The sequence below is a fragment of the Podarcis vaucheri genome (assembly GCF_965113315.1).
Source record: "Podarcis vaucheri genome assembly, chromosome: 2".
NCBI lineage: Eukaryota > Metazoa > Chordata > Lepidosauria > Squamata > Lacertidae > Podarcis > Podarcis vaucheri.
Window position 1 is genome coordinate 126,710,436 of NC_138760.1, and position 22,942 is coordinate 126,733,377.

Here is a 22,942-nt window from a genome sequence, read left to right on the forward strand (position 1 = left end):
CCAAACCTGCTAATGTTTTGACGTTTTTACAGATTCTCTAAAATAGTCTATAAAGCTTTCCCATTCTAGACTGAATTTTTTCTCATCTTGGTGCCTGATCTTGAAGGTTGTTGTTGTTTAGTCGTTTAGTCGTGTCCGACCCTTCGTGACCCCCTGGACCAGAGCACGCCAGGTAAACTAATCTTCACGGAAAGTTTAGCCATTTCGGCAGAGTCAATCATCTTGAGTTTCCCATTCTTCTTTCCTTGGGACCTTCCCTTCTTTCCACATCTGGGCTAGTAGCACCTGGCCCCTGTAGTCGCATAAATAAACAGTCTCTTGCTTCCTTGGCAATTCTCCTCCTATTACACCTAGTAAAAAGGTCTCTGGGTTTTTTTTAACAAATGTAATTTTAAGAATTTTTAAAAGTTCATTGCATATCATTTCCCAGAAGCCCTTTACTTTTTTACATGTCCACCACATAGGCTCCCTCTCCTTGCTGCTTCTGCCCATTTGGAGAGGGCGGGTGAGGAAGCAGACAGAGCTAGAAAAACAAAGAGGAGCCTGGCTGAAAGGAGCTTCCTCCCGAGTAATAATAATAATAATAATAATAATAATTTATACCCCTCCCATCTGGCGGGATTTCCCCAGCCACTCTGGGCGGTTCCCAGCAGAAATAATAATAATAATAATAATAATAATAATAATAATAATAATAATTTATTATTTATACCCCACCCATCTGGCTGGGTTTCCCCAGCCACTCTGGCCCGCTTCCAACAGAATATTAAAATACAATAACCTATTAAGCATTTTAAGCTTCCCTAAACAGGGCTGCCTTCAGATGTCTGCTACAAGTCAGATAGTTGTTTATTTCCTTGACACCTGATGGGAGGACGTTCCACAGGGCGGGCGTCACCACCAAGAAGGCCCACCACCTGGTTCCCTGAGTGTCGGCCTCAGCAGGTACACATTGGCTTGATTTTGCTGTTTGCTGAAGCTGAGCCTGGAGAAGACGGAACAACGGACCGCTCTCAAAGGGGGTGACCCACTGCAGGTGGGGCTGCCTGTTCCAGAGGTTGGTGTGTGTCGACTCTGTAGTGGGCTGCCTTAAATGCTCTTCCTGACACAGGGCTGCCACCAAAGATGTTCCGCAGTCTTCACAACCTGGTGACTTCTCCCTTCGCTTGACAGCTGAGTTGTTGGTTTCCAGATGTCATGGAAAGATACCCTGAGGCAGATGTTTGGTGGCAGGACGGTATAAACCCTAGAAGGCTGCAAAAGATTCTAGAGAGCAATCTGGGCTTTCCTTTTTCAAGAAGTTCCCAGTCCTCATGGCATAGCAGTGACTTCAGAAGCCAAATAAATTGAGCCAAATGTATTTCTCCTGGAGAAGCGAAGCTTCGCCACCCCACCCCGAAACCCTGCACAACTTAGTTGAACAATAACTTTATTAGGCCTTACAAAAACATCACAGAATAGTGGCAAGGTGTTACTCAGAGCAGGGGACGCAGGATAAGGAAATAGAAAAAGACAAAGAAGTATACAAATTAGGGTGGATCGTGTTGTATGCATGACGTCAGCCTGTAGGCCTGATAACGCCCCATCTGAACTATACATTCAAAGCAGTATGAAACCATATTAAACAATAATGCCATCGTCGTTGTCCCCCGCCGGGGATCCTGGAAGCGTAGTTTGTTAAGCAGAGTTGTTAGGAGATATATTTCCCCTCACAGAGCTAAAGTTCCCAGCATTCCCTGGGAAGATGCAGCCCTGAATTAGGAAGTTTTTAATGTTTGGTGTTTTATTACAATACATTTTTTTTATTACCGTCATAGACCAGCATAAAAGGGTGGGATACAGTCATTTAAAATTTGGAAAGCGTTTTGGAAAGCTAAAAGGTATGAAAAGGTGAATATAAAAGTCTATAAGAATTTAAAGGAAGCTAAAATGGGTTAAACCACAGAGCCTAGGACTTGCCGATCAGAAGGTCGGTGGCTCGAATCCCCGCGACGGGGTGAGCTCCCGTTGCTCGGTCCATAGCGGTTCGAAAGCACGTCAAAGTGCAAGTAGATAAATAGGTACCGCTCCTGCGGGAAGGTAAACGCCGTTTCCATGCGCTGCGCTGCTTCACCAGAAGCGGCTTAGTCATGCTGGCCACATGACCCGGAAGCTGTATGCCGGCTCCCTTGGCCAATAAAGCGAGATGAGCACCGCAACCCCAGAGTCGGCCACAACTGGACCTAATGGTCAGGGGTCCCTTTACCTTTAAAATAATCTAAAAGAAGGGATAGGAGCATGGGTGTGTGTGGAAGAGCATAAAAGGTTGATATATGAAAGACTTCTAACTATCAATTTACAGAGCACTCTGATATGTTCATTTGTGGCACAGGTCATCCCCCAGCGAATTTTGAGCACTGCTGTGCAGAATATAGCAACATTGCAAGTCATAGCAGGATGGGTACCTGAGAGCAGCAGGGAGGTATAGAATTGCCCTGTGCATCCTGGGTACTTATGAAGTCTGGCTGTTTGTTGACAGCCGTGACTCCCGCTAATTGATTTGCGAACCTCAATTAGCGATTTATGGCCGCCCGGCACACTTCCGCTCCGGCTCTCCGTCACGGCTCAGCAGAGCTTCGCACAGCGGTGTAAAACTGTCACGTAGCTTGGCTTAGTTTCCAGACAAACACACACAGAGTCCAGGTTTGTCTCTTTCAGTCCTTTATTCCGATATTCCCCAGGAATCTCCTGGACTCACCGCAGCCATGACAAACTGCAACCTCTCCCTCACAGCATTGAGTGAGACTGACAAGCTCCTCCCAAGCTTCGAAAACTGACGTCAGAATGCTGAGGCATCATGGGAACAACTTAACCTCTTAAGTTCCAACTCCCATATGAAGTAGTGGGGAAATCAGGCTAAGAGGAATGTCTCTGTTATACAGGCCCTGGAGAAGGACATGCTCACCATTTCTATTTGTCCTGAGTCACAGGGGCATCGTCTCTCCAGGAGGGGAGGGCATGACATCGAGGGTCAGGGTAAAAACCAATGTTTTATTATGTTTTACATATGCCAGAAACCCAGCCAGATGAGCAGGGTATAAATAATACCATCCTTCTTCTTCTCCTCCTCCTCCTTCTTCTTCTTCCTTCTTCTTCACTCTCGGAGCTGTAACTCTCCGTGTAGGGCAGCATATACAGGTGAGATTGTTAATTTGAGGTTTGCATCAGCCATAATCATCACAGTTATAACAAATAAAGGCTTGACATATCTCACTTTGCATGTCATGGGTCTATCTCATATATTAGTATCTTTTTTTTTATAATAATTTTTATTAATTTTCCAAACACATAATAAAACAAATAACAAAACAAACCCTACAAGACATACAAACAAATAAACATGTATAATTTCTTAAACTTATTTTCAAAACCTTCTTTCCCGGACTTCCCCATACCTCCCTTTTTCTGCATCCTTATATTAAGCCTTTCTCAGCAACCCTTCGTTCAGTTAATTCGCTCATTTTCTTTATACATTCTTTAAGATTATGATTTACAGCTGCAATTCTCTATTTCTTATAACCATAACATCTCAGCCATCATCAATTTTACAACAATCTTTGAGATATTTTTTAAATTTCTTCCAGTCTTCTTCCACCGTCTCTCTCCCCTGGTCGCGGACTCTGCCGGTCATCTCTGCCATTCCCATGTACTCGATCACCTTCGCTTGCCATTCTTCCAGAGTAGGTAGCTGCTGCGTCTTCCAATACTTTGCCAGAAGAATTCTTGCCGCTGTGGTAGCATACATAAAAAATGTTTTGTCCTTCCTTGGCACCAATTGGCCTACCATACCCAGAAGAAAGGCCTCTGGCTTTTTCAGAAATGTCCATTTAAGGACCTTTTTAATTTCATTATAGATCATTTCCCAGTAGGCCTTTACCTTCGGGCAGGTCCACCAAAGGTGATAGAAGGTACCTTCCGTCTCATTACATTTCCAACATTTATTACTGGGCAGATGGTAAATTTTTGCAAGTTTGACTGGGGTCATGTACCACCTATAGATCATTTTCATTATATCTCATATATTAGTATCACCTTTTAAGTTGAATTACTGAAATAAATGAACTTTCCCATGATATTCTAATTTTTCGAGTTTCACCTGTAAATTCAATAAATAAAAATTAATTAAATAAAGGAACCTCCCTCATGTTTGTAGCCCATCTTCAAATGTCCGCACTCCCTAGCCTGGTGGCGAGATGGGCTCATCCACAGTTGCTCAGGGAAAATCTCCTGCCCAACAGTGCAACTATTTACTCACCAATAATTTGCTCTTGGCTTTGCAGGATCTGGCGGCCCCTCAGATTAGGACAGGGGTCTGCAACCCGCGGCTCCGGAGCCGCATGTGGCTCTTTTACACCTTTGCTGCGGCTCCGGGGCAGATACTAGCGAGGGGAGGAGGCGCATTGTGCGCCCCGACACTCCCCACTGTGGCGGGTGCTGTACTGGCTGTGACGTCGCATGGGGGCGGTGCGTGTGTTAGTCACGCACCGTCCCGACGTCACCTTCCCGCCCACTGTCAGATCGCGGCTCGGGAGATATATTCGTTTTAAATGTCGCAATGGTTTTGCGACTCCCAGTTTTTTTCCTCTTCAGAAACGGGTCCAAGTGGCTTTTTTTTTGTCTTAAAGGCTGCAGACCCCTGGATTAGGAGAATCTCCACCGAGACAGAAACTGGCAGAAACGGGAGGAGCTGGTTCAGCCTCCATGGAGAAACGTGACTCCTTTGGCTCTGAAGAAGGAAGAGACGCTTGTGCTTGTCGGCTGAACGCAGTGCAGGATTCTGGGAAAGAACCACGCAGAACAACACAGGTGAGCAAGAGACCCTCAGCTTAGACGTACAATGCTGGCATTTCTGCTTCCGGGAGGCCGAGGGACCCCGAGAGGTTTGCAGCCGACTCCACCATCTCTGCCGTCCGTGGCTGAAGCCGGGGAGACACACCAAGACTCAGATCCTGGATTTAGTGATCCTGGAGCAGTTCCTGGCTGTCCTCCCCCCGGAGATGGAGAACTGGGTCAGGGAATGCGGAGCGTAGACCAGTTCCCAGGCGGTGGCCCTGGCCGAAGGTTTCCTCCTGAGTCGGGCAGAGGACCAGAAGCAGCAGGAGCAGCAGGTGAGAGACAGTTTCACTTAGATAATAATAATAATAATAATAATAATAATAATAATAATAATAATGTTTTATTTATATCCTGCCCTCCCCAGCCGAAGCCGGGCTCAGAGCGGCTAACATCAAATGTATAACACATTAACATAAAATCAGACAATCAATTAAAATACATTCTCACCTGAGATATTTCCCAGGAGCTGGTAAAGTGAGGGGGAGATACCCTAAAACATTTCACTAATTGCCCAAAGTCTTCTAGTGTGTCCCAACTCTCCCCAAAAAGTGTTTTCCCTCTTAGAATTTTATTTTTGATCCTAGTCCTCATTGCTGTTTCAGGTAAAGGAACAAACTTCAGAGGCAGGAGGCGATTTCTCTGAGGCCAAGGAAACGTTCCTTGTGGTGGCCTATCAATCAGGAAGGTGACGGAGAAACCGCCTTACGGAGTAAGCATAGATGGGGCCCCTTCGACCAGAAGAATGGCTCCTTGCATGTTCAGGATGAACATGATGTGGCACTTGTCTGAGTGCCAGTCCCTCAGGTTGCAGGATCCAAGGGGACATTGAAATAAGGCCATCCATCTGCTAAACCACGGGTAGGCAACCTTCTCAGTCCGGACCGCAGACGCTCCAGGACTTTGTCTTTTATTATTATTATTATTTCTTTGTTTCTTATCTTTGCTACTTCTTTATTTTTCTTTCTTTTATAAATGTCTATTTTATATAATTTTCTTTCTTTTTTTACCTGTTAAGAGATAGTACATGTTTGTACAGACATGTAATTTTTTTAAACAATCAAGAATATTAATTTTAAAAAATAAGAATGCTTTTATTTTAAATGCCTCTCTGGGTTATTTGTGGGACCTGCCTGGTGTTTTTACATGAGCAGAATGTGTGCTTTTATTTAAAATGCATCTCTGGGCTATTTGTGGGGCATAAGAATTCATTCATTACCCCCCCCCCCCAAAAAAAAATATAGTCCGGCCCAGCACATGATCTGAGGGACGGTGGACCGGCCCATGGCTGGAAAAAGTTGCTGACCCCAGTGCTAAACTGACCCCAAACTTCTTGTCTACATGACAAGCATGTGCTACTGCGAAAAGAGCCGATATCACTTTCCTGAAAAAAGCAAGCAGAAGCAGGGAGACATTCATCCAAACATAGCAGAGGAAAGCTCCCTCAGAACCACCCAGCCAATCCGAGCACACGTTTCCTCAGTGAAGGTCATGCCGCTCTGCTTGGTTGCTAAGCAGCAGCTCCGCCCACCCCTCTTGGCCAGCTCTCTTTAAACACCACCAGATTTAACCCTTAGCTGATAAACTGCATGATCCCTGCTGTTGACCTTCCAACATTCCTGACCTCTTTGTCTCTCGCAGGTGATGAAACCGTGCTGACGATTCGTACTCAGCCATCTCTCCTTGGGTCACCAAATCAGGTAGAGGGAATCAGCACCGGGGACCCTGCCAGTACCGCTATCTTGCTACCCACTAGGAAGGCTGTCAACGCCACTCTTGAAGATTTGAATCAGGAGTGGGGAACCTAAGGCCTCATGGTAATAATAATAATAATAATAATAAATTTTATTTATATCCCGCCCTCCCCAGCCGAAGCCGGGCTCAGGGCGGCTAACAACAATAAAACAGTACAAAAGTACAGCACAAACAACATTCTAAAATCATTCATTATAAAATTAATTAAATTCAAGCCACTGGCCACCATTGGGCCAGAGCTCCGTGAAGATTGCCGAGGGAGGGAGTCAGGCTGTGCCCTGGCCAAAGGCCTGGTGGAACAGCTCTGTCTTGCAGGCCCTGCGGAAAGATGTCAAGTCCCACAGGGCCCTGGTCTCTTGTGGCAGAGCGTTCCACCAGATCGGGGCCACAGCCGAAAAAGCCCTGGCTCTAGTTGAGGCCAGCCTAACTTCTCTGTGGTCTGGGACCTTCAAGATGTTTTTATTTGAAGACCGTAAGTTTCTCTGTGGGGCATACCAGGAGAGGCGGTCCTGTAGGTACGAGGGTCCTAGGCCGTATAGGGCTTTAAAGGTTAAAACCAGCACCTTAAACCTGATCCTGTACTCCACCGGGAGCCAGTGCAGCTGGTATAGCACCGGGTGAATGTGATCTCGCAGCGAAGATCCTGTAAGGAGTCTCGCTGCAGCATTCTGCACCCGCTGGAGTTTCTGAGTCAGTCTCAAGGGCAGCCCCACGTAGAGCGAGTTACAATAATCCAGTCTGGAGGTGACCGTCGCATGGATCACAGTGGCTAGGTCAGGGCGAGAGAGGTAAGGAGCCAACTGCTTAGCTTGGCGGAGATGGAAAAATGCCGTCTTTGTTATAGCTGCAATCTGCGCCTCCATGGAAAGGGAGGTGTCGAAGATTACACCCAAACTCTTAACGGACAGTGCTGGCACTAATTGCGCCCCCGCAAGAGATGGGAGTTGCCCCCCCAATCCCATATCGTCCCGTCCCAGCCACAGGACCTCTGTCTTCGAAGGATTTAGCTTCAACCGGCTCCCACGTAACCATCCAGCCACAGCTTCCAAACATCTGGTCAGTGTGTCTGGGGCCGAGTCAGGATGGCCACCCATCAACAGATAGAGTTGGGTGTCATCAGCATACTGATGGCAACCCAGCCCAAAGCTCCGGACAAGCTGGCCAAGGGGGCGCATAAAGATATTGAAAAGCATCGGGGAGAGTATCGTACCCTGAGGTACTCCACACACCAAGGAGTGGCGCGATGACAATTCCCCCCCAAGCGCCACCCTCTGTCCCCGACCAGAGAGAAACGAGTGCAGCCATTGAAGGACTGTGCCCTGGAACCCCACATCGGCAAGGCGGTGGTCCAGAAGTTCATGATCGACCATGTCGAAAGCTGTTGACAGATCTAGAAGAATCAGCAGCCCCGACACAGGCTCCCAGGTGGGGAAAAAAAATTCTCCAGCCTCTACAATGGTACCTTGGTTCTCAAACGCCTTGGTACTCCAACAACTTGGAACCCAAACACCGCAAACCCGGAAATAAGTGTTCCAGTTTGCAAACTTTTTGGGAGCCGGATGTGCTCCGTTTTGAGTGCCTTGATTCAATTTTGAGTGTTACGCTTCTCTTTTGAGTGTTACGCTGAGGCCTGTCTGTGTTTGCTATTTATTTTGCATTATTGTTTTTGCGGCTCCTTTTGTTTTGTTTTTGTGACTGTGTGGAACCCAGTTCAGCTACTGATTGAATGATTCTGTGGTTGCAGTACAGTGGTACCCCGCAAGACGAACGCCTCGCAAGACGGAAAACCCGCTAGACGGATGGGTTTTCCGTTTTGGAGGCGCTTCGCAAAACGAATTTCCCTATGGGCTTGCTTCGCAGGACGAAAGCCCATAGGGAAATCTCCAGGGACCTCTTTTAAATGCTAGCGGTGGGGAGCAAAGCCTTTCCCCCCCCCTCCGGCCTTCAGAAGAGGTCCAGGAAGGCTGGCGGGGGCCGAAAGGCTTTGCTCCCCACCGCCAGCATTTTAAAAGCAGTCCGGGATAGCAGGGAAGCGCTTCCCGCTATCCCGGACGGCTTTTGAAGGCAGGAGAGGTCCGCGAAGCCTGGGCGCGCTGATCTCAGCACGCGCAGGCTTCGGCATGCCGGCAACTCTCCGCAAACAGCGGCAGCGCTGCCGCTGCTCGCGGAGAGGTCCGTGAAGCCTGGGCGCGCTGATCTCAGCACGCGCAGGCTTCGGCATGCCGGCAACTCTCCGCAAGCAGCGGCAGTGCTGCCGCTGCTTGCGGAGAGGTCCGTGAAGCCTTGGCCGGACAGCTTTTGAAGGCAGGCGGGGGGGACAAAGACTTTCGCCCCACGCCAGCCTTCAGAAGAGGTCCAGGACCTCTTCTGAAGGCTGGCGGGGGGCAAAAGTCTTTGTCCCCCCTACCTGCCTTCCCAGGGGCTTTTAAATCGCCCCAGACAGCGGAGAAGTCCTCCGCTGTCCCGGGGCGATTTTAAAATGCCGCCCGCCAGCATTTTAAGATCGCCCCGGACAGCGGAGAAGCCCTCCGCTGTCCCGGGGTTTTTTAAAATGCTGGGGGTGGGAAGAAAAGCCCTTGTCCTCCCCCCCCCAGCCTTCAGAAGAGGTCCGGGGACAGACTGTCCCCGGACCTGGTCTGAAGTCGGTTTCCCTAGGAACGCATTAATTGATTTTCAATGCATTCCTATGGGAAACCGTGCATCGCAAGACGAAAAACTCGCAAGAAGAAAAAACTTGCGAAACGAATTAATTTCGTCTTGCGAGGCACCACTGTACATTGTTTATTGCTTTCATTTTATGGATCAACTGGTGTTTAATTGCTGTTTTAGGGGTTGTTTTCAGAAGTCTGGGACGGATTAATCCATTTTGCATTACTTTCTATGGGAAAGCACGCCTTGGTTTTGGAATGCTTTGGTTTGGGAACAGACCTCCGGAATGGATTAAGTTTGAGAACCAAGGGACCAATGTATATTAATCCTGAGGGAAATGCCCATTCCCCTCCCCTTAACAAGGCTTTGGGATTTTGCTTGTAGGCCGGTCTATTTTGATATTTGCAAGGAAGCATTTTCCCCACCTGCCTTCTCTCTCTCTCAGGACTCAGTTTCACTGAAGAGGAATGGGCTCTGCTGGGTCCTGACCAGAGAGCCCTGCACAGCCAAATAATGAAGGAGATTTGCAGGATCGTGTCCTCTCTCGGTAAGGTTCCCTTTTACTCTGCTTGATGATAATATATTTTCAGAAATGCAAGTAAATTAACTGGCAATACTCAACAGGTTTAACGACTGTGTGTCAGCATCACAATTCTTACTCTTTTGGTCCAGTGAGATTTATCTATTTGTGTATATCTTCTGTATATCTCTTTCTATAGCTCTGCTTCTGTTTATCTACCGTTTTCCCATTGAACAAAATTCCACAGAAGGATTAACCCTAGTCAGATGCCAGTAGAAAAATTATTATCATATTATTTGTAACAATAATTTATTGATTGCCTTAAATATGATTGCCTTCTATGGTGAAACTTACCAGAAGAATAAGAAATCAAGATAACATTTTTTTAAAATAAAAGAATGGAAATGGTTTATTGAATATTTACAGATAAATTGTAAACAGATAAAAACATTGGTAGGATTATTCTCATAACCTGCAGTTTCATGCCAGTATATATTTAAAGAAGATGAATAAATGAGCAAATTAAGTTAAAAATAAATTTAAGGAACCGCAGAAAGAGGAGGAAGGAAGTCGAACCTTGAAATGCCAAAATGATTGTAAAGTTAGTGAAATGTATAAATGTGAAAAGTATTTAAAATATTTTTACAAAACAATTAATTGCCTTCTAAACCACCGTCTCAAGGCAATTTATATAAAAACTGTTTTAAAAAGCAGTTATATACACAAAGGCAACAAATAAAAATAAGACTAAAACCGTAACAAGTGGACACCCATTATTAAAATCTATTTTTCCAGCTGGAAAAGGTCCCAATTCCTGCCCCCCAAGGGATGCCATTCCACAGAACAGTGACACTAAGAGCCCCATTCTGGGTGTGTGCTTTGGAGATCTTTGGAACTTGCAGGAGAATCTCTGCTGTATATCTGGGACTGAGCAGAACAGGGACTTGCATGCGAGTACAAACTCCTTGAACTCAACCCAGTAGCAGATTGGTAGCAAGTGCCAATCCCACTAGCAGGCTGTTCTATGCTGGCAGTAGTTTCCTCCCACAAGCCTGACGTGGATGGCACTGTGGTCTAAACCACTGAGCCTCTTGGGCTTGCTGATGGCAAGGTTGGCGGTTCGAATCTGTGCGATGGAGTGAGATCCTGCTGCTCTGCCCCAGCTCCTGCCAACCTAGCAGTTCGAAAGCACACCGGCGCAAGTAGGTAAATAGGTACCACTGTGGCAGGAAGGCAAACGGTGTTTTCGTGAGTTCTGGTTTCCGTCACGGTGTTCTATTGCGCCAGAAGCGGTTTATTCCTGCTGGCCACATGACCCAGAAAGCTGTTTGTGGACAAACGCCAGCTCCCTCGGCCTGAAAGCAAGATGAGCGCTGCAACCCCATAGCTGCCTTTGACTGGACTTAACTGTCCAGGTATCCTTTACATTTTTTAACCTTGCTCACACAAGCCACCTGGCTATTGCGTTCTGCACCAGCTAGAGCCTGTGGCCCAACCTTCTACGATATCTCTTTGTACGGTGCATTGCAGTAAGCTAACTATGAGGGATGTGAGCAGATCCCACAATTTTTTTCCAGTGTAGGTGGGACTCATAAAGATTTTATTTTCTTAAAGCTTTTTCTGTTTCATTTTATGATGCACATGAAACAGAGATAGCAGCTATAACTGTAGTGATCAGACAGGATTATTATGAGGAATGATAAAATATGCATCAAGCCATTGTGTCCGCATTGCGCTGACTGGCCAAGCATGAAAAAGGAAGGGAGATAGTAGTAATGGGGGACTTCAATTACCCGGATATTTGTTGGATGTCAAACTCAGCCAAGAGCATAAGGTCAAAGAGATTCCTCACTGGCCTTGCAGACAACTTCATTGTCCAGAAAGTGGGAGAAGCAACAAGAGGATCAGACAGGATTATTATGAGGAATGATAAAATATGCATCAAGCCATTGTGTCCGCGATGAAAGCATTGCGCTGACTGGGTTTGATTCATTGCCAAAAATTTCTGATCAAATCCCACAAGCCTCTACATCCACGCCATTTTTCTCTACTGCCATTTCTCTATGTCTGACAACCACGTATAAGCATTCTGGACACAGACAAGTTGCCGGTTGCTGCACCAGCCATCCTAGGCCAGAAAGTTAATAGGTTACTTTGATGTAGTTTGTTGATCTTTAGATAGATCTTAGGGCCAGGAAGAGAGTTCAGGAAGAGATGGTGAATACTTTCCTTCCTTCCTTTACTGATCTTCTGAATCCTTCCTTGCTTTGGGAACACTACAAGTAACAGCAGATGAAAATTAGGATATGAAAACAAAGCTATAGAATAGGCACCTAGAATTGTACATGGATTCAAACAGCACAGTCCAAGTGAATAATATTGGCATTATCTGATGATCAAGTATATGCCTGGATTTGCCAAGCTTGTGACAACAGCTGTCTAGCAGAAGATGTATATAGAATCATAGAACTGTAGTTATAAGGGACCCCAAGGGTCATCTAGGCTGATCGCCGAAGAATTGATGCTTTTGAATTATGGTGCTGGGGGAGACTCTTGAGAGTGCCATGGACTGCAAGAAGATCAAATGTATCCATTCTTAAGAAAATCAGCCCTGAGTGCTCACTGGAAGGACAGATAGTGAAGTTGAGGCTCCAATACTTTGGCCACCTCATGAGAAGAGAAGACTCCCTGAAAAAGACCCTGATGTTGGGAAAGATGGCGGGCACAAGGAGAAGGGGACGACAGAGGACAAGATGGTTGGACAGTGTTCTCGAAGCTACAAACATGAGCCTGACCCAACTGCGGGAGGTGGTGGAAGACAGGAGTGCCTGGCGTGCTCTGGTCCATGGGGTCACGAAGTCGGACATGAATAAACGACTAAACAACAAAAGGGTCATCTAGTCCAACCCCCAGCAATGAAGTAATCTCGGCTAAAGCATCCATAGCAGAAGCCCATCCGACCTCTGCTTAAAAACCTCCAAGGAAGGAGAGCCCGCCACCTCCCGAGGGAGACTGTTCCATTGTCAAAACAGCTCTTACTGTCAAGAAGGTTCTTCCAATCCAATAATGGCTGTCCTGGGGGGACCAGAACACGTTCATTGGTTTACTCTCTGTAGGAGTTATTTCATATGATTAAAGATCTTCCCACACGCCAACCCTTTCTAAGATGTTTCCCTTGTACGAGTTCTTTATTGTTTAGGAAGAGAGCCCTTGTCACTGATGTTCTTTCCATACACCAAACATTTCTAAGATTTCCTCCCTGTATGAGTTTTTTGATGTGACTTAAGGTGGCTACTCTGACTGAAGCTCCTTCCACACTCTGAACATGTGTACGGTTTCTCCCCTGTATGAGTTCTTTGATGCCTAGTTAGAATCTCACCTTCACTGAAGCTCCTTCCACACTCCGAACATATATATGGTTTCTCCCCTGTATGAGTTCTTTGATGCAACCTGAGTTGGCTACCATGACAGAAGCTCTTCCCACACTCCAAACATTTATAAGGTTTCTCTCCTGTGTGCAATCTTTGATGCAAGGTAAGGCTGGAACTGTGGCTGAAGCTCTTTCCACACTCAAAACATGTATATGGTTTCTCCCCTGTATGAATCCTTTCATGCGAGGAAAGGGAGTCGAGGCGACTGAAGCTCTTGCCACATTTAGAGCATTTATAAGGTTTGCTGCCTTGATGAGTTTGTTGATGTCTAGCAAGCCCATTGCGGTGAGCGAAGCTCATTCCACACTCCAAACACGTATGCGGTTTCTCTCCTGTGTGCAATCTTTGATGCGAGCTAAGGCTGCCACTCTGGCTGAAGCTCCTTCCACACTCTGCACATGTATACGGTTTCTCCCCTGTATGAGTTCGTTGATGCGAGATAAGGGCACCATTCCTACTGAAACTCTTTCCACACTCTGAACATGTATACGGTTTCTCTCCTGTATGAGATCTTTGATGCCTAGTAAGCTGGCCACAGTGACTGAAGCTCTTTCCACACTCTGAACATTTATACGGTTTCTCTCCTGTATGAGTTCTTCGATGCAAGATAAAGGCACTACTGTGACTGAAGCTCTTTCCACACTCCAAGCATTTATATGGTTTCTCCCCTGTATGAGATCTTTGATGCGAGGTAAGCTGGCCATATTGACTGAAGCTCTTTCCACACTCGGAACATATATACGGTTTCTCCCCTGTATGAGTTCTTTGATGCAAGATAAGGGCAGTACTGTGACTGAAGTTCTTTCCACACTCTGAACAAGTATACGGTTTCTCCCCTGTATGAGTTATTTGATGCGAGGTAAGGCTACCACTGACACTGAAGCTCTTTCCACACTCGGAACATGTATATGGTTTCTCCCCTGTATGAGTTTGTTGATGCAACATAAGGCTGCTACTCCAAATAAAGCTCTTTCCACACTCTAAACATGTATACAGTTTCTCCCCTGTATGAGTTCTTTGATGCAACTTAAGGTAGCTACTCTGACTGAAGCTCTTTCCACACTCGGAACATGTATATAGTTTCTCCCCTGTATGAGTTCTTTGATGCGAGGTAAGGCTACCACTGACACTGAAGCTCTTTCCACACTCTAAACATGTATACGGTTTCTCCCCTGTATGAGTTCTTTGATGCGAGGTAAGGTTACCACTGACACTGAAGCTCTTTCCACACTCGGAACATGTATATGGTTTCTCCCCTGTATGAGTTCTTTGATGCGAGGTAAGGTTACCACTGACACTGAAGCTCTTTCCACACTCGGAACATGTATACGGTTTCTCCCCTGTATGAGTTCTTTGATGTAAAGTAAGAGTTGAGTGACTACGCAATCTCTTTCCACACACGGTGCATTCATGCTTTTTCTTCTCTCTAGGAATTTTATTTTCACCACCCTGAGACATACCAGAGTCAGCCTCCAGCTTCTGCCTTCGTCTCCCCTCTCGCCTGCTGCCTCCCTCTTGAACCCTCAGATTACTTTGCTCTTTGAATCCTTTTGGTGACATTTCTGATTGTTCCCCTTCTGCCAGCATCCCTTCAACATCTCCTGATGGAATAAAAAGGCAAGCTGATGAAATGCTAAAGGAGCGTCTTCACCCCAATCATTCAGTCAGGACACAGAGATCCAGGTCCCAGGGCCTTGTGGTAGTTCCCTCACTGTGAGAAGGGAAGTTACAGGGAACAAGGCAGAGGGCCTTCTTGGTAGTGGTGCCTACCCTGCGGAACGCCCTCCCGTCAGTTGTCAAAAAAATAACTATGCAACATTTAGAAGACAATTGGAGGCAGCCATGTAGAGGGAAGTTTTAAATGTTTTATTATGCTTAAGATAGAAAAAGGGACACGACAGGGATGCCCAATTTCACCATTGCTTTTTATATCGGTCCTGGAGGTCCTGCTGAATATGATTAGAAGAGACCAGCTGGTTAAAGGTATACAGGTCGGAGCTAAACAGTATAAATTGAGAGCTTTTGCAGATGATTTAATTTTGACATTACAGGAGCCAGAATCTAGTACTAAAAGGGTTTTAGACTTACCATATTTTTTGCACCATAACACTCACTTTTTTCCTCCTAAAAAGTAAGGGGAAATTTCTGTGCGTGTTATGGAGGGAATGCCTACGGGTGGCATGCTTATGGATTTTCCTCCTCTAAAAACTACGTGCGTGTTATGGTCGGGTGCGTGTTATAGAGCGAAAAATACGGTAATTCAAGAATTTGGTCAAGTGGCAGGATTTAAACTGAACAAGTTAAAAACCAAAGTTTTAAAGAAAAACTTAACATCAACTGAAAAAGAAAGGTTTCAGAATGAGACTGGTTTGACTGTGGTTAAGAAAGTGAAATACCTGGGGATTAATATGACAGCAAAAAATGTGAACTTATTTAAAGATAATTATGAAAAATGTTGGACAGAAGTGAAAAAAGATTTAGAAATATGGTCAAATTTGAAGCTTTCCTTGTTGGGTCGAATTGCAGTTATAAAGATGAATGTATTGCCTAGAAGGTTGTTTTTGTTTCAAACATTGCAGATTGTGGACAAGATGGACTGTTTCAAGAAGTGGCAGAAAGATATTTCTAGATCTGTCTGGTAGGGCAAGAAGCCCAGAATAACATTTAAGATTTTAACTGATGCTAAAGAAAGAGGGGGATTTGCCCTGCCAGACCTTAAACTTTATTATGAATCAGCAGCATTTTGCTGGCTGAAAGAATGGCTGCTTCTTGAGAATACAGACATTTTGGACTTAGAAGGATTTAATAATGCTTTTGGGTGGCATGCATATTTGTGGTACGACAAGGTCAAAGTACATAAAGCATTTAAAAACCATATTGTCAGGAAAGCATTGTTTAATGTTTGGATAAGATACAAAGACTTAATGGAAAACAAAACTCCAAGGTGGTTGTCACCAATGGAAGCGAAAGCTCTTAAAAGACTCAATATGGAGTCCAAATGGCCAAAATATTGGGAAATTTTGGAACAAGAGGGAGACAAATTGAAATTGCAGAGCTTTGAGAAATCAAAAAACAAAGTGCGAGACTGGCTTCATTATTGTCAGATAATGGAGGCTTATAAATTGGACAAAAAAAAATGGATTCCAGGTGGAAAAATCGAAATTAGAAACAGAATTGTTAGAACCCAAAACTAAGATTTCGTCAAAGATGTATAACTTGCTGCTGAAATGGAATACTCAGGATGAAACGGTGAAATCTGTAATGATTAAATGGGCACAAGATGTGGGACATAATATTATGTTTGCTGACTGGGAACAGTTATGGACCACCGGTCTGAAATTTACGGCATGTAATGCCTTAAGAGAGAATATTATGAAAATGATTTACAGGTGGTACATGACCCCAGTCAAGCTTGCAAAAATCTATCATTTGCCTGACAATAAATGTTGGAAATGTAAAGAGACTGAAGGTACATTCTTTCACCTTTGGTGGACGTGCCCAAGGATTAAGGCTTTCTGGGAAATGATTTATAATGAAATGAAAAAGGTATTTAAGTATACCTTCCTGAAGAAACCAGAGGCCTTTCTCCTGGGCATGGTCGGGCAATTGGTGCCAAAGAAGGATAGAACTTTCTTTCTGTATGCGACAACAGCAGCAAGAACACTCATCGCAAAATATTGAAAGACACAAGATCTACCCACTCTGGAAGAATGGCAGATGAAGATGATTGACTACATGGGACTGGCAGAAATGACCGGCAGAATCCGAGACCAGGGAAAAGAGTCGGCGGAAGAAGATTAGAAGAAGTTTAAAGACTACTTGCAGAAATACTGTAAAATTAAGGAATGCTAGAATGATGTTGGACAGTAATTAAGTGGTTTTCAGCCATAATGCTTAAGAGATAGAAAATAAGGTTTTGAAATAAGTAAAAGACCTAATGGTGAGGATTTGCTGTTCAAACAATTTAAACTGGAATATAAGAAAGGGTGGTATGAGGAGGTCTGGAAAGTAAGTTAAAAGAAAATAAGTAAATGGAATTTATATGTGGTTTTCCCCCCTTCTTTTTCTCTTTTTAAATTGTCTTTACTTTTTGCATTTTTGTTTTTTCTTTTCTTTTTGTTATAATGTATTAACTTTGAAAATTTTAATAAATATCTTATAAAAAAATTAAATGTTTTATTATGCTTTTATATTTGTTAGAAGCAGCTAGAGTGGCTGGGGCAACCCAGTCAGATCCGTGGGGTACAAATAATGAAAGTATTAATATGGTATTATTATTTATTGAGTTCATATACCGCCCTAAACCCAGAGGACTCGGCGTGGTTCGCAGAAAAGATCACATCATATATAATCAGAATAAAAACAATCCAATAACACCCCCCCAAAAAAGAGCCACATTTGAAAAAGACTATAGGATGTCAAACATATCAAGCAAAAGCCTGGTTAAAAAGGAACATGTTTGCATGGCACTGAAAGGTGTATATCCCGTCATGGATCACTGCCTTGTTGTGGCGAAGGAGCTTGAATAAGTCAGAGAAGCAGGGCCACCCAAGTCAGACAGGTCAGCCAAGAGTTTAGACTACCGTATTTTTCCCTCTATAACACGCAGATTTTTTCTCCTAAAAAGGAAGGGAAAATGTCTGTGCGTGTTATTGAGTGAATGTGTGGTCCCTGGAGCCAAATGGCGCGAGTGGAGGCAAAAAAAAGCAGGCAAAAATCAAATTGCGCGTCTCCGAGAAGGGAAACCTGAAAAGAAGAAGTGGCTGCTTTCCTGCATTCTGCCTCAGGGTCTTACTGCCCATTCTGCTCTGTTTCCTTGCTGTGTTTGCTCAAACGGAAGAAAGAGCAGGGAAAGCCCCTCCCCTCCAGGCAAGAAGAGGGGAAAAGCAGAGCGTCCTTCCTTCTAATTCCTCTCCGTGAAAACATGCAGGAGGGAGAGAGAGAGAGAGCGCGAGCTGGCTGGCTTGGGTGGGTAGGTGAGGGAAAACTATTGCCTTCCTTTCCTCCCTCCCGTTATACCCCTCTCCTGCATTCTTAGCCAGCTGCTTCTCTGCACACCCCTCTCCTGCTCCTTGTCCCTTCTGTGTTTTTCCTTCCCTCCCCACTTAAAATGTGGTTAAAAAGCATGGATCCACATGGATCCTCAGGATCTTTGCATTGGGTCACCCCAAATTCACCATCAGATCACATAGCATGTCCATGGCTACAGCCTGCCCCCCAAAAATCACGCACCCACTGTTGCCTGGGGCTGCAATGGTGCAAAAACGTGGTTAAAAAGCATGGACCCTCAGGATCTTTGCATTGGGTCACCCCAAATTCACCATCAGATCACATAGCATGTCCATGGCTACAGCCTGCCCCCCCAAAATCACGCACCCACTGTTGCCTGGGGCTGTAATGGTGCAAAAACGTGGTTATAAAGCATGGATCCACATGGATCCTCAGGATCTTTGCATTGGGTCAGCCCAAATTCACCATCAGAGCACATAGCATGTCCATGGCTACAGCCTGCCCCCCCCCAAAATCACGCACCCACTGTTGCCTGGGGCTGCAATGGTGCAAAAACGTGGTTAAAAAGCATGGATCCACATGGATCCTCAGGATCTTTGCATTGGGTCACCCCAAATTCACCATCAGAGCACATAGCATGTCCATGGCTACAGCCTGCCCCCCCAAAATCACGCACCCACTGTTGCCTGGGGCTGCAATGGTGCAAAAACGTGGTTACAAAACATGGATCCACATGGATCCTCAGGATCTTTGCATTGGGTCAGCCCAAATTCACCATCAGAGCACATAGCATGTCCATGGCTACAGCCTGCCCCCCAAAAATCACGCACTCACTGTTGCCTGGGGCTGCAATGGGGCAAAAACGTGGTTAAAAAGCATGGATCCACATGGATCCTCAGGATCTTTGCATTGGGTCACCCCAATTTCACCATCAGATCACATAGCATGTCCATGGCTACAGCCTGCCCCCCCAAAATCACGCACCCACTGTTGCCTGGGGCTGCAATGGTGCAAAAACGTGGTTACAAAACATGGATCCACATGGATCCTCAGGATCTTTGCATTGGGTCAGCCCAAATTCACCATTAGAGCACATAGCATGTCCATGGCTACAGCCTGCCCCCCAAAAATCACGCACCCACTGTTGCCTGGGGCTGCAATGGTGCAAAAACGTGGTTACAAAGCATGGATCCACAGGGATTCTCAGGATTTTTGCATTGGGTCACCCCAAATTCACCATCAGATCACATGTCTATGGCCACAGCATGAAGCACAAAAATGATACATCCACTGTTTCATTCAGAATGTTTTTTCCCTTGTTTTCCTTCTCTAAAAACGATGTGCGTGTTATGGTCAGGTGCGTGTTATAGAGCGAAAAATACGGTAAATGTGATCCACCTGGAGAAGAAACTGGCAACCCACTCCAGTATTATTCCATGAAAGCTCCATGGACGTAAAAAAGGAGAAGCTTTGAGAGGAAAGTGAATTTCCAAGGCATGCTCTGATTCATGGGGTCACGGAGAGTTGGACACAACTAACCTGACTAATCAACAACAAAGGTGTATAAGGAAGGCGCCAGGATCTTGAACTTCCCTGGGGAGAGCATTCCACAGGCGCGCAGCCACCCTCCAGACCACTTGAGGAGGAGGCCCACGAAGGAGGACCTCAGGATCAGGCTAGGTTCATATGGAAAGAAGCAGCCCTTGAAGTATTGTGATCCTGAGCCATGTAAGGCTTTATAGGTCAAAACCAGCACCTTGAATTAAGCCCGGAAACTAACTGGTAGCCAGTGCAGTCGGACCAGGATGGGGGTAATATGCTCACCCGCCTTACTCTGGTGAGCAACCTGACCGCTGAATTCTGCACTAGCTGAAGTTTCCAAACTATCTTCAGAGGCAGCCCTACGTATAACGCATATCTATATCTAACCTTGAAGTTACCAAAGCATAGACAACGGTAGATAGGCTATCCCTGTACAGATAGGGGTTTAGCTGGGCTACCTGCCAAAGGTGATGGAAGGCACTCCAGGCCATTTGAGCCTTAAGCAACAGCAAAGGATTCAGGAGAACCCCCAAGCTACGAACCTGCTCCTCCAGAGGAAGTGTAACCCCATCAAGAGCAGGCGACCTTCCAGCCATCTGCTCTAGGGAACCACCCACTAACTGAGCCTCACTCTTATCTGGATTGAGCTTCAATTTGTTGGCCTTCATCCAGTCCATTACTGAGGCAAGACACTGGTGGGAGAGGGTGCTCAGGGGTGTTGGGAGTAGTACTAGTAATAGTATTAGCCTGTCTAAGTAAGGCCTCAGCCACGCTTGGAATTTTAATGTGGACTTGAAGTTGCTTGTTTCTCCTCTTTTTTAACCTCTTCTGCCCAGAACTGCTGTATTTAATTGAAACACAAATGTTTTTAAATGTGTGTGGTTGTTTTGGGGGGTGTTATTGGGTTGATTTTATGTTTTGATTATGTAATTTTCAGTTTTTATATTGCAATTTTATCCTGTGAACTGCCCTCAGGCCTGTGGGTACAGGGAGGTATACAGTTTTAATAAATTATAATAAAATCAGGCCGGATAAAAATTATTACAGGTTCCAGGGGCAGCCCCTGCAGAAGGTTTCCCAATGCTTAAGGGTTTGCCTTGACCCCAAGCCCTATGGGGAGCCCAAGGAAGGTCCCCCACCTGCAGGGAGAAGAGCAGGAGAAAGATCCTCCCTTCCATTGGGAAAAGATTTCCTACCCCCATACAAAGGGGGAAAGCCCTATAAATGCATTATTTTAGCGGACTTATATACAGAATGCATTAATTATGGCAAATGTAAATATTTGGGGAAATACCCTTTGCAAAAGCGTGAGCATTAGGCGAGATCTGCACCAAAATGCTGAACAATTTTCAAGAGATCTTTAAAAATGTGAAAATCTGGATAAACTGACGACTAGAAAAAGGAGACACAGAAAAAAAACTTACATTGAAACGGTTTGCCTAACTGGGTTTTTTTTTTAAAAAAAATAATCCCTCCCCACAACTCCCTCCAGCAGCACCCCCACTCCCCCCCCCCCCGTTATAATATATAACAATATGACCCACCTGCAGCGCCTCCGCGAGGAAGGACAGCCGCCGCCATATTCGGCATCTCCCACCCCCCAGCGGGACAGGAAGCGGAAGCTGCAATTCTCCCGTCAACCTTCTTTTCTCTCCCCTCTAGGAATCTCAGCTCTGTCGTCTCTGCTCTTAACCGTTTCGGAGCCGAGCGGCAGGAGCCTCTGGGCTTCTCCGGGCAGAGAGCAGGAGAGGCGCCGTTCTCGCCTCTGGAAAGCCCCGCTGGATCAGCTGCACGGGCGCCCCAAAACGTTTTCTAAACTATTTTTAAATATATATATTTTTTATTTTCATTTTTCAAAATAACATTTTTCCATTTGGTACATAGATATCCAATCCAAATTTGCAATAAATGGCTTTTCCCCTTGCCCCCCTGGTTTCCACCCCCCCCCTTTATACTCCTTGCATATAATTATATTCCTTAGCCAGTCATCTAGTTATCCATTCTTCTTTCGTTGGGACCTTCCCTTCTTTCCACATCTGGGCTAGTAGCATTCTGGCCCCTGTAGTCGCATAAATAAACAGTCTCTTGCTTCCTTGGCAATTCTCCTCCTATTACTCCTAGTAAAAAAGCCTCTCTTTTTTTAACAAACGTAATTTTAAGAATTTTTAAAAGTTCATTGTGTATCATTTCCCAGAAGCCCTTTACCTTTTTACACATCCACCACATATGAAAAAATAGTTCCTTCCTTATCCTTACATTTCCAGCATAAATTAGAAATATCTTTATACATTTCAGCAAGCTTTACTGGAGTCAAATACCATCAGTACATCTTCATATAATTTTCTTTTAATGAACTACATGCCGTGAATTTTAAAATCTCTTTCCACAGCTTTTCCTATTATTCAAGTGGTATATTATAACCTATGTGTTTTGCCCGTGTATCATTACAGCTTTAACCTCTTCATCTTTCGTCTCCCATTCCAACAGTGGTTTGTACATTCTTGATAACAATTTCTCATTATTTTCTAATAATTCATTTTTGAACTTTGAGAATTCCTTCCCAAAGTCCTTCTCTTTGTCACCTCTGAATATGTCATTTATTTGGCAATATTGTAACCAACCTGTTAACCGAGCTTTTATATCCTCATATTTTTTCACCTTTAATTTGTTTTCTACTTCTGTTAACAGATCTTTGTATGTTGCCCAGTTTCGTGTTTACCTCTTTTTACAGATATGGTTTCTAATGGGGAAAGCCACAAAGGTGTCTTGTTCTCTAATAAATATTTGTCCCATACTTGGTGAATTGATTTCCTTATAACGTGGTTCAGGAATCCCTTGTGCACCTTTGTTTTCTCATACCAAAATTCAGAATGCTAACCAAATCTATTACCACGTCCTTCCAGATCTGATACTTCAGTATTGTTTAACAGTATCCATTAGCCAATAATGTGGGGCCCATTGTGTAAATAATGTATATAAAGTAGATATTGTGGGGGAACATTCATTCCTCCTCACCACTATGAGCTGAATAAAGAGCATGAAATCCACTCTCGACTCCGAGTATATTTCACACCTTATAAACAATAAAAGAACAATTCTGCATTTGTTATCTTTTTCTGTTCTTCCTTTGAAAAAACAAAACGAAACAAGAAATCAGTCCCTG

General features: G+C 44.9%; 1 protein-coding gene and 1 long non-coding RNA gene across 3 annotated transcripts in view; one reads left to right on the forward strand and one right to left on the reverse strand.

The window, feature by feature from the left end:
- The window catches only part of LOC309527445, a 33,407-nt gene extending 13,766 nt beyond the window's left edge, over positions 1-19,641 (forward strand). The window contains exons 2-4 of the long non-coding RNA XR_014217223.1: positions 17,801-18,566; positions 19,045-19,184; positions 19,353-19,641. This is a non-coding gene — a long non-coding RNA (uncharacterized lncRNA). The remainder of the gene's footprint in view (positions 1-17,800; positions 18,567-19,044; positions 19,185-19,352) is intronic.
- LOC309527338 (uncharacterized protein) lies at positions 13,042-21,370 on the reverse strand (the record flags this gene model as incomplete). Of its 2 annotated transcripts, none has more annotated exons than XM_082214112.1 (2): positions 21,324-21,370; positions 13,042-14,828 (listed from the first exon to the last, which is right to left on the reverse strand). In XM_082214112.1, the coding sequence occupies exons 1-2, from the start codon at positions 21,367-21,369 to the stop codon at positions 13,042-13,044; spliced, it is 1,833 nt and encodes a 610-aa protein (XP_082070238.1). In that variant the 5' UTR covers position 21,370. The 2 variants fall into 2 exon arrangements, with proteins under 2 accessions (XP_082070238.1, XP_082070239.1); XM_082214113.1 differs by having other exon boundaries at positions 13,042-14,825; positions 21,324-21,365.
- Positions 21,371-22,942: the final 1,572 nt, after the last annotated feature.